The sequence below is a fragment of the Candoia aspera genome, chromosome 3 (genome assembly GCF_035149785.1).
Source record: "Candoia aspera isolate rCanAsp1 chromosome 3, rCanAsp1.hap2, whole genome shotgun sequence".
In the NCBI taxonomy this organism is placed as follows: domain Eukaryota; kingdom Metazoa; phylum Chordata; class Lepidosauria; order Squamata; family Boidae; genus Candoia; species Candoia aspera.
The window spans coordinates 83,890,361-83,902,492 of NC_086155.1; the positions used below are offsets into that span (position 1 = coordinate 83,890,361).

Below are 12,132 nucleotides of genomic sequence, written 5' to 3' on the forward strand. Positions count from 1 at the left end.
GAAGAGAGGCCGACCAAGGGCAAGATGGATGGATGATATTCTAGAGGTGGCGGACTCGTCCCTGGGGGAGCTGGGGGTGTTGACGACCGACAGGAAGCTCTGGTGTGGGCTGGTCCATGAAGTCACGAAGAGTCAGAAGCAACTAAACGAATAAACAACACCACCACAATTTTATATACTGATATATATACTCTTGTTCCTAATCTTCAGAAGTAAAAGTGACTTTTCTTTTTATTTAAAAAAATCAAGCTTTTTAGATATGAAAAGAGGACATTTTTAAAAGGAAATACCCAGTATCATACTCTAAAGGTGTTAATGATTCTTAGAACGATGTACCTCACCAAACATGCATTTTCTGTAAAGCCATACATGCCTTTCTGTAACAGCCTAAACATGCGCAGAATGCACAATCATATATTCCTTCCACTCATTTCTGCATCTATTTGCCGCCCCCTTAATGTTTCCACTGTGTTGAGCTTCAGAGCATGTCCTTTGATGTAAAAACTGTCTTCTACTTTAATATCATGCATGCTGATGCTGCTAAATAAATGATAATCAAAAAGGAAAATTAACTACTTTTTATTGTTAAGCAATGACTATAGCACTATAGTAACATGGTGCTTGGTGGGAACTAGTGTGTCCTCAGACACATCTCTTGGTGCTCATCAAGTCTCCCCCATGCTGCAAACCAAAATCATCTAGCCTCATATTTATTTGCATGAATACTGCAGATCATCTAGCCTCATATTTATTTGCATGAATACATATTTATTTGCAGGAGTACAAAGTGTCCAAGAGAGCTAGCCTGCCTTCCAATCAATACTTGTTCCATGATTCACCATGCTCATCCCCTGCCCCATGGCATTTGTGGATAAGCAAACCTTCCTTGGGGAAAATGTGTGTGTGCTCACTACATGCTCTCAAGTTTCCAAATATGCCCCAACCCAAAAGATTGCCCACCCTGAATAATACCAAGAAAGGATAACAGAAGAAATATTGTCTCATTTCAGAAACCAGGATTCAGCATCTTATAAAATATTCTAGAAATCTGAAACTTCTTTCACACTTATAAAGAAAGTTATGTAGGCCAGCCTTAAGCTTTGAATTAAACAGGATATGCTTCCAAGAAAGCAATGGTTAATAGCCTTACAGAAGCCTACTGTTACACTGTCTTCACAAAAGAAATTTAGGCAGATTTCAACTTATTTTTTAAAAAGTAAAAACACAACCAACTTCCTTTCACCTCATCAATAGGAAAATTAAAGATGTGGGAACTTACTGAGGCAAAGAAGGCTGATTAAGGGAACACCAGTTATACTATGATGAAATCTGCTCTTTGGGCCTGTCCCCATCTGCCATTAAGACAACACAATCTTACCTTGACAGCACTAATCTTCCCCTTGATTCCACAACACTGCCCTTGCTCCATCCCTAGCCCATGAATGAGATAGCCGTTAAGTTGTCATTAGCTGTACAAATATAAAAGTAGCATGCTACCCCTTAGTTCAACATCATCTAATGATAGCCTCAAGGTGTGTAAAATCACCACTCATTTCTCCAAAGAAAAATTAACTGGCCCACTGTGAACATGATCAAAGGTGTGATTTGGCAGTGTTGGAAGAGGCAGGCACATCTCTTCAGCTCTGGTCTCCAACCAGCCTCCACCAAAGCCATTCTCTCCCAGACTCTACAAGGTTCAATAAGTGTTTGGTTCCTGTTATTTGTATCACTTCCCCACAGTGTGAGCATGCACTACTTTTGACGGAGGGAAGAGACCAAACCTCCACTATTTCATTTAGGGAACAGGAAGGGAAGTTTTTCACTCTCCCACTTTAACAATACAATATTCTCAAATGTATCTGTAACATAAGATGCAGCAGCCCAGCTCTTTCTTAATACACTGTTTGGAGAATAAGGAAGGAGGATGAACTGGACTTTTGTTATCTGTCAATTTCAATCTCTTACCTGCAGCTTGGAATAAAGATAGGGCTGCCCAGGAGCTAATCAGCTTTAGTTCTCCCTCTCTACAAGACCTAATTAGCCTGGCAGAACCCCCCTCCTTCCTCACTGGGGCTATTTTGACCCTGGCGTCTTTCTATGTGTATCCTTATTTCACTGTGTTCTTAAGGTGGGAAGACTGGGCAGAGTCAAACCCATGTCATTCCTGCTGCAAGTCTCTGACTGGTGGATGTTTTCTTTGCTGGTTGGTGACACACTGAAAGGGATTATTATTTATTTAAATGTATTGGCTGCCCAACTCCAATGGACTCTGGGCAGCAAAGCCACAGGAGAAAACCAATTACTTTGCTTATAGTAAATGGCACACAGAGACAAATCAGGACAAAACCATTCAGCAGTGACTTTGAGCAGAGGCAGTACATGCACAACACGTTTTATGCCAGCATTTTACTGACTCAAGGATTGGCACTGTAATTCTACAGCAGCAGACGCACCTTGATGAAAATTGCTCTATTTGCAAACAGACTTCTCAGCAGTTTTTAAAAGCAACACTATGAAGAATGAAATTGGCGATAACGAGAATATGGCACAAGGAGGAAAGGAAGCAGTTAAGCCCCTCCGAGTGAGGAAGGCAGTCCCACCTGAAAAGCTCATTTTCTAAATTATGCATTGCTCAGGATGGCAAAGAGCTGCCCCCTTCTGAAGTCATAGATGGGAAAGTAAAGGCTTTCCTATCAAGAAAGGGCTCAGTTCTTACTAACGGGAACCAGATAGTCCACCCAGCGTGTCATAAATACAGCCACAAATGCTCCACCATGCAAGTTGATTTGGGAGGAAAAAACCCCGAAGGGGATACAGTTGCAGCGCCCTTACTTAAGTCGAAGGGCAAAAGGACCGATAACCAACGGAGTGGCTATTTTCTGCCTCCTCTCCATTCCTGCCTCTTAAACCCGAGAGGAATTCAGCTGACACCCCAGTCCCAGTCCCACGCTTTCTACTCCCACCTCCCTACCGTTTTGGGTGTGAGGAAAGAAGGAATGTTTTGCGCAACCTCCGGAGCCACCCGTCACACGCTGAGACCGGGCCGCTGCGCCCCCATGAGTATCTCCAGCACGCGCCCCCTTTTCAAGCTCCGCCTCCCCAAGCCGCTCCCGCCAGGGGTGAGAGGTCAACGTCGAAAAGGCTACGGATGATGGCGGAGGAATCGATGCGAAGTGCCTCGAATCGACGCAGACGCTTAGGTTTGTTTTAATAAAAAAGCTACAACTCTCCCCCTTTCCCATTACATGGGCTATTCCTTCCTACTTCCTTCGAATGAATTACGCATGGGACGGCCAAACCATTCCGCAGTTCTGGAGGGGTGGGCAAGGGATTCGATGGCAAGGGAAACAGAAGAGAAGGGGAGGTGGTGTGCAGGGGAGGTGGTGTGCAGTGTATCTCTGTAGTATGGGGAATGAGCCTCCAGGAAATCTCACAACGTCCAGATAACACGTACTCCCCGGACAGTGGCCGAAAAGAGATGCCTTTGCTTGGCTGGTTCCGATTAGTTGTAGTAGTAATAAATAATAATAAATAATAATAATAATAATAGCCTGAAGCTTCCCAAATGTACTTCTTTATCCTTACACTTTCTTTAAGGCTAACATTATGTAGTATGTAATTTCTTCCAGCTCAGAAAAATTCAGTTTGGGTTGCAAGCCTAGTCTGAGATGCAGAAATTCTCAATATCAGTTCCAGTATTTTCAGACAAAGCTAGAAAAACTAGTTTCTAAAACTCTGGGATGCTGCTGCTTCTCTAAGATGCTTATTATTACTATTACTAACATACATACATACATAGTCAACTCAAGGCAGTGAACATACCTAATACTCCTTCCTCCTCCTATTTTCCCCACAACACCAACCAAGTTGTGAGGTGGGTTGGGCTGAGAGAGAGTAACTGGCCCAAAGTCACCCAGCCAGCTTTCATGGCTAAAGGAAGCCTAGAATTCACAGTCTCCTGGTTTCTATGGTTTGTTCTTAATCATTTCTTGTTGTTCTTGATATTAGGAAACAAACAATCTTTAAAAAATGAAGATGCTGCTGAAAGGTATTGTTTCTAAAAATATATTTGCTTATTACATGTATGTCCTGACTTCTAAAGAGTTCCAGGGGGTCTTCTCTTGTGTTATCCTCCCAACAGCCATGTGAGGGAGCCTAGAGATATTATGGGTCCTAAAGTTGTGATGTGCAGCTATTTAGAGCTGGAGCGGAGAAGATGCTTGGGATTCAAAGAACTGCACCTCTTTGTCTCAGAGTCCCCCAGCTGATTGGGGAATTGAACCTGGATGTTTCCACCCTGAATACCTTAGTTCTGGTGTGGACAACCTTTTATATCTGAGGGCCACATACACTTGTAAATAGGGCAGGTTTTTGATTGGAGTTTTGGATGGGTTCCGTGTTCTATAAGAAAAGTCTCACACTGAAGTTTTGGGCTGTTTCCCATCCTAAAGTGTAAGAATATTCAGTTTTCAGTAGTTAGAGCCTTGGGACTGCAGATTGCTCCCTGCTATCATCTTGACCACTACATCATACTGGTGTAGAGATGGTGTATGAGGTATTATAACTCCAAGCATGATATAGCAACACTTATTTTGCTTAACTATCCCGGTTGCTCATGAGGCTTATATTAGATAAGGACTTTATAGAGAGCCAGGGGAAAGAAATAGATTTGTGGGGTTGGGGGGGCTTATTTATTCAAAGGCAGCTCCCTGTAAGTTCAGTGGGAGACTTGCTCTAAAGTAAGTGATTATGAGATTACAGCCTAAATTTATTTAACTGGTTTGCTTATTACCAGCTTTGTTTCTTCCCTAGGAAGATGTTGATTGTTGGATCCTGCAATGAGCTTTGTGGATGAGATTTTGGGAGATTAAATATGTTTTTCAGGAACTAACTGGCAGGCACCTTGTGCTCAACTGCTAGCTATTTTTCTAAACCATGACAGAAAATTCAGGCCAAATTTCAAAATATACGTAACAGAAGGATGGTTTTATGTAATGAATATAACATTCCAGTGAATGAAATACATTATTTAAATAAACAGAAGTTTTTAAGCAAAGTGATATGAGTTGCCAAAGTATTGTCCACACTGTTAAATTCTTATTCATTTCTAGGAAAGCAGCACTTGAAGCTGCTGTTAGGAAGAAAATTGAGTGTGAGCGGAATGCATTGCAGGTTGTTGAGCGCCTCTTGGAAGATGACGTTACCGAAGAATTCTTTGTGGATTGTGTATGTCCTTTCCTAAACTTACTTTTCATTACACTTTTTGGTGTTCCCAGATGTGTTAGGACTGCTACTCCCTAAATTCCAAGCCAGGAAAAGGCTGATTTAAATGTTAAAACATTTTAATGTGATGATGTCAACTTTCTGGGTTCAGCTTTAGTCATATTACAATATAGGTGTGGAGTTCATAAAGTGTATTACAGTGATTGTATTCACAAACACCAAGCCAAGATTTTTAACCACAGTTGGTTGAACAAGCCACAAGTTGATACATACTGGTAAGCAAGAAAGGATGGGCAATATACCACTCCGCATAACTATTTTGTGATCACGTCTTGTATTTTTAAAAAAACTTTTTCTACCTCTGAATGTTTCAGGGGGAAAGACAAAGATGTCACTGGAGTAGGCAAGAGGGAAATTCCTCCCCCTATTTTCATTTGGGGGAAATGTGTATTTGTTTTAAAAAGAGTGTGACTGAAATTTTGGCTGTTGAACAGATTAGAAACATCATGCTGTAATAAATATTCTCTTGGTTTTTATAGTCTCCTAAATTCTGAAGCATTGGTTTTATTACCAGATTTTGAGAAGTTACTCTTTTAACAGGATCCTCTTGGTTTTGTCATTTCAGGGGAGGCTTATAACACCTTCTCACTATCAGGATGTTGTGGAAGAAAGATTTATCATCAAGCTGTGTGGCTACCCTATATGTCGAAATAAGCTACAGAATGTAAGAGTTTATGTGTGGGGTGCGTGCTGTTGCCATTTTTCATTCAAAATATATTGCTTCCAGGGAATTGTCCCATAGTAGCCTTTTGCTTATTTTGCCCTGATGCCCTTGTTGAATGAGGTCAACTGAACTTCATTCTCTTCCTATTACTCTCTGTGTAGAGCTTAGGATTTCCCCAAATTCAATTAAGTTAAATTGACTTTTAGCGTGATTGGAAGAAAGAGGGGCTCAGAAGTTTTGGCTCCCAATTGTTTAATATTATTCAAATGTACGTAATACCTAATAATAATTTTGTGGAAACAATGAAACATAAGATGTCTTATACAGTATGGGTTCAGGCATTGTGTTATGATTTTGTTAATTGTGATTTGTTGAATAATCCATGTTTGGTTGGATTCACATGTCATGTTATGGCTTAAATGGAAACCACATTATGGCTTATTGTGCTGTATGAATCTAGGATGAAGTTAAATCATTGCATCATCTAGGCCAACAGTGTCCAAATGGCCTTAGCAGCAGGTTTTCAAGGTTTCAAGAAGAAACTTTTCCAGTCCTAAGTGGATATACCTGGAATTAAATTTGGGGGACCTACCACTGAATTAAAGCTCCATATTGCACATAATTTAAATTCAACGGGAGACATACTTTTTCGATTTTTAAACTTTTCAGTTTGATAATTGGTAAATAACGTGTACTTGTTATTCCTGATTTTGCTTTTGGATTAGTACAATAAACAAAATTTAATAGTGTATGTTGCTAGTTTCTTTTACAGAATCAGAGTTAAGAACTGCAGTTCAGAGATAGGAAACCAGTGGCCCTCCAGGTGTAGCTGAACTACAACTCTCAGCAGCTGCAGTTAGTATGGCCAGGAGGAGTTTCATTTCAGTAACAATAGAATGCCACAGAGTTTAGGTTTTATGCTAAATCATAGTTAATTGAAAAGGAAGCAAACTTTTCTGTTCCTCTCATTAACTCCATGTCAAGAAAGGGGAAACAGAGCAGTGGCAGCTCCAGAAGTTTCCTTTATTCCCTGTAATCCATTTTGAGTCAATCTCTTTACAAGGTGCACTTCAGAAGATCTTACTCCTGTTTAATTAAATAAAAGAACCTCTTGGGCAGAGGAAAATATTCTATGTAACATATCCTTGTAGTATTATTCCTGAAGGATGCTGTCTCTATGTGGCCTGCTGACTAATTCATTTTGAGCTGCTTGACATTGACTTAGTAGCTCATAATATGCTTCACATGCATACATAAAGAGTCAGGTACAGATAAAGATACAGGCAGCAGAAAAGTGCACTACCGTAGAGAAAGAAGATGAGTGAGAGAGTGCCTAAAATTAATACAAATAATTGAATGAGATTAAAGATAGCATGGAGAGCCAGTCTGGTCTAGTGGTTAAAGCGACAGGCTAGAAACCAGGAGACTGTGAGTTCTAGTCCCACCTCAGGCATGAAAGCCAGCTGGGTGACCTTGGGCCGATCACACATACTCAGTCCAACTCGCCTCACAGGGTGGTTGTGGGGAAAAGAGGAGGAGGAAGGAGTATTAGGTATGTTCGCCACCTTGAGTTATTTATAAAAATAATAAAGGTGGGATGGAAAATAAATAAATAAATGGTACTTTGGTAAGCTACGATAAATGTGGAGTATTTGCTGAAGGATCCATCAAATAATTTACCAAAATTCTTTGCATTTCTTATTTTTAAGGTACCAAAACAAAAGTACAAAATTTCCACAAAAACTAACAAAGTTTATGATATTACTGAAAGAAAGGTAAGTTTAAAAGCCATTCCTAAGATTATTGTGTTTCATTTATTGTTCCATAAGAAAGAGATTGCAAAGAAATCTTGGCCGTACCAATGGGCTCCAGGCAGCTTTTTTCTCCTGATTTTCACTTACTGTTTTTCCAGTCAATTTGTTTGCCAATGTAGTTGGGTTTTCTTTTCTACATTTGTCTACCAATGTGGTTGGATTTTCTTTTCATGCTCAGGTTATTCGAAGCCATTTCAGATAAACATCTCTTAAAATAAGTCAGCATAGGTTCATATTGTCAGAAAATGTTTGATTTATTAAGGATCTAAATATTGGCTGAATTTGTATATTGTACCAGGTCATAGTATGTTCAACCATGGTTTATTGGCTGGGATCACACAAAAAACTAAGCCATAAACTATAATTTACAACAAGGGCTAAATCTATACAAGGTGCAGGGCTAGAACAAATAAATGTCACTGTGACATGTGGCCAGATCAGAAGATAATTTTCCCTCATTATGTTCCCTTGCTGCTCTTCTAACCTCAGCTGCAGTTGGAGAAGTGTAGGAAGAGTGGATTGCCTGCTTTCTCTTTTATGGATAGTCCTATTTAGGCAGGTAGATTTCAAGTGAGGTGGTGAGCAGCCTCTTCTATCTCTTTAAACTTAACTGTGATGTCTTTAAATAGCAGTCAACCAATGGTATAAATTAGTTGTCAGCAGCAGGGAATTACACATGAGCACTTCGTGTAAGCTGAAACCTGGTCCTAACATTTGAAACCTACATGTACATGTGTCACCTGACCAGGGTTGGTGTCTTCATATAACATGGTTCACCATGGATAAAGTGCTTAACCACTGAGTGTTTCCCAGATGACATGACAAAGGGCAATTACCACTGATTGTCTTTCTCTTGGCCAAGAGGTTCTGTTTTTGAACAACAGGAAGTAAGTGTGCAGGGACATGGTGGCGCTGTGGGTTAAACCGCTGAGCTGCTGAGCTTGCCGATTGGAAGGTCGGCGGTTCGAATCCGCATGACGGGGTGAGCTCCCGTTACTAGTCCCAGCTCCTGCCAACCTAGCAGTTTGAAAACATGCAAATGTGAGTAGATTAATAGGTACCGCTTTGGCGGGCAGGTAACGGCGTTCTGTTTAGTCATGCCGGCCACATGACCACGGAGGAAGTGTCTACGGACAAACGCCGGCTCTTCGGCTTTGAAATGGAGATGAACACCACCCCCTAGAGTCAGACACGACTGGACTTAATGTCAAGGGAAACCTTTACCTTTAAGTAAGTGTGCAGTGATCTGATTGGGGCTGGGTTCACTATGTGCACGGTAGGAGAACATCGATCACTTGTTTCCTCAGCTCACCTCTTGTCCAGTGGGTAACAATACACTTAGTCCAAAGAGGTGCTGCTGCAAAAACTCCTTCATTTTGTAGCTACTGCCATCCCTTGTCCAGAAGCAGGGAGTAAAACTGTCCACTGGTTTGAACAGCATGCCATGGCTGCAGCATATAAGCCAGGAACAAACCATAGTTGGAGGCTTTAGTTAAGGCACTCCATATTATTTACAATTTGCCTTCTGGGTAGTTGAGGTGCACACTAAATTAAAAAATAGGGCTGCTACTTTGTCCGGTGTTTGGATCGTTGACAAATACAGTTTTCCAAAATGCTTGGTAGCATCAGCTACTCCTAGAAAAGCATATCAAGCACTCAGTGGAGAAACCAAACAAAGGGCAGACAAATGATATACTGTAATATGTTGATTTCAGCTTTCCTGCTACTATGGTCGCAGCAGCCATTGTAGAAGTGAAGGGGAAAAAAATGAGAAAAAGACTTAGAAGGCACTAAGTCAACATGTCTGAGGACTTAGTATACATAAGTGGGTGGGCTGCAACTCTTAGAAGTTTCAGGAAAAAATATTTTCCCGTATATTCTCTACATTTAGTGGGCATTGACAGTCCTGGTTCAAACCGTACTTGGGAGAATATCCCTCTCTTCAAAATGTCTCTCCAGTTTGTGCATTGATTCTTCATGCCTGCCATTCTATTCAACTTTGCATCTCATCTCTATTTTGTTATATTAAGGAAATAACAGCTGTTTTAATTCTTTCTGTGGGGAACAGTGTTTTTGCAGCAATTTTTGTTATAGAGCATCAAAATACTTCGAGGGCCAAATCTCCAAAAGTCCAGTGTGGCTTCGAGAAGAAGAAAGGTATTTAAATAACTAATATTTCTTCCTCTTTCTTAGAAATTCAAAAGATCATGCACTATTTGTAAAGATTGTCTGGTCTAATCAAGGTATTGCCTCAATATGTACTTTAGATTTCCTCCTGGCTAAAGTGGCTACTTCTGCTTTTTAATATTATGAATTGTCTATCATAAAATTTGATGTCCTGGACTGCTGGGTTCAGGAGGAAAACAGAAAGAAACGTACTCAGGAAAAAAATAGCTTTTACTTGTCAAAGAATATATCCATATCATTTAATCAAAACTTGTTCCATCAACAGCCAGTATGTTCAGGTTAAAATAACAGATCCATATAAACTTATGTTAAACGAGACTTAACACACAGGCGCACACACAAAAATCACCTGAATTTGCTTTATGCCAATTGAGATCGCTGGGCCATGGACTACACTAGAGTCTAGTACTAGTCTCCCTGGCAGCAACTATCATATTCAAAGGAGTAATTAGTAAACCCTGGGAGAATACTAGATAGGGCTTTGTAAGTGATGACGAGTACTTTGAATTGGGCCCTTTGAGTGTACTGGGAACTAGTGCAAGGATTTAGGAAGTGCTGTGTTACCCACCAGCACTTTGGCCCCTGTGTTCTGGATCAGCTGCAGCTTCCAGCTTGTCTCTAAAAGCTGCCTCACATTGAGTACATTACAGTAATTGAACTGAGCGGTGATCAGGGCATGAGGTATTGTTGCCAAAGCATCCTGGTCCAGTTAGGGTTGTGACTGGCATACCAGCCAAAGCTGGGCAGTGGCACCCCGTGGCTACAGCCTCCACCATTGCCAATCCATATCCTGTCTTTATTGCTTTCATTTAAAATTACAGTCATCTGACTTCTTCCAAGGTATGAGTGACAAAAGCCTAACAGACTGTATACATCTTCATCCTGCCCTGGGTAGGGAAAATACTACTACTGTGTTACTACTGCTTTACCATTGGTACATTTAAGGATGATTTAAGTATTTCTTATTTATGGGCTGGGGACAAGATGAAAGCAATATTATGAAGACATGGCAGAAAAATGATATTGTCAGGGCATGTTAGTGCTATGGTTACATACAAATGGGAAAGGTCCTTAACTTAGGTGTTGGCAATCTGCGTAAGCATAATTAAAAAGGTAAGGGAGAAACTTTCTTCAGGGATGCAGAGAACTGTAGCAAAATTGTGTTTGTACCTTTAGGGCTAAGTTGCTATTTGTTACCAGCAGTGATCAGAGAAATGGTAGTCAGCACTGTCTTGGAAGCCACGTCCTCAGGTCTCGATAAGACCTTTCCACCTGAAAGTCAGGATTATCATGCCCAATCTTACTGGAGTACTTGTTCTAATTTTAGTGACAATACCAAACAAGGACCCTGATCTTTGAAATGCTTCCACATGCAGCATTTATTGTAAATAATAATTCACAGAATTTTAAAGGGGTTGTAGTGATCTAGATACTGTATTTGTTCCATTTGGAATTCTTTCCCTTCTTGTGATTACCATCTCTCTTTTTGTCTTTTTTTTTCCCCATATAATGGCAGAAAAAATAAAATAGCTGAATAGGGTCCTTTGGCTGTAGCACTAAGAACCCCCATCTGGAAGCAGTTTATCGCAAACAAGATAATGTAACAAGGCATGAAAGGAAGCTGTCCAACAATAAAAGTTTGGTCTAGTGGTTAAGGTGCTGGGCTAGAAACCAGGAGGCTGTGAGTTCTAGCCCTGCCTTAGGCATGAAAGCCGGCTGGATGACCTTGGGCCAGTCACTCTCTCTCAGCTCAACTGACCTCACAGGGTGGTGGTTGTGGGGAAAGTAGGAGGAGGAAGGAGTATTAGGTATGTTCCCCAACTTGAGTTATTTATCAAAATAATAAAGACAGGATAAAAAAAATAAAAATTACAGCTAGGCTAAGAAATTATGACTTGCAACTAACCAAGTATCCACTGGGTGTCAATGTTTCATAAGGTACAGTACAGTGCAAAAGTTTTAGGCAGGTGTGAAAAAAATGCTGTAAAGTAAAAATGCTTTCAAAAATACAGTATATATTGTAACTGCCGAGTTCCTTCAAAAACTGTGTGCAAGTGTACCTAGAAGAATTGATGCTATTTTGAAGGCAAAGGATGGTCACACCAAATATTGATTTGATTTGGATCTCTCTTCTGTTCTCTCACTTTGCATTTTGTAAATTGATAAACAATTACAATATATACT

The 12,132-nt window shown here is 40.4% G+C and overlaps 2 protein-coding genes across 3 annotated transcripts in view; one reads left to right on the forward strand and one right to left on the reverse strand.

Moving 5' to 3' along the window:
* GLMN (glomulin, FKBP associated protein) overlaps positions 1-3,048 on the reverse strand; it is a 40,780-nt gene extending 37,732 nt beyond the window's left edge. Inside the window, exon 1 of one of the 2 annotated variants that reach the window (XM_063298255.1) lies at positions 3,011-3,048. The gene's annotated coding sequence lies outside the window, so the exon portion shown is untranslated. Of the gene's footprint in view, positions 1-2,971 lie in introns of both variants that reach the window. The other variant, XM_063298254.1, reaches the window with a different exon arrangement.
* Positions 3,049-3,136: 88 nt separating this feature from the next.
* The window catches only part of RPAP2 (RNA polymerase II associated protein 2), a 39,865-nt gene continuing 30,869 nt past the window's right edge, over positions 3,137-12,132 (forward strand). The window contains exons 1-6 of the mRNA XM_063298253.1: positions 3,137-3,200; positions 4,009-4,048; positions 5,112-5,226; positions 5,849-5,947; positions 7,657-7,722; positions 9,830-9,918. Of these exons, the coding sequence (XP_063154323.1) occupies positions 3,149-3,200; positions 4,009-4,048; positions 5,112-5,226; positions 5,849-5,947; positions 7,657-7,722; positions 9,830-9,918 (461 nt within the window). The 5' untranslated portion in view covers positions 3,137-3,148. The remainder of the gene's footprint in view (positions 3,201-4,008; positions 4,049-5,111; positions 5,227-5,848; positions 5,948-7,656; positions 7,723-9,829; positions 9,919-12,132) is intronic.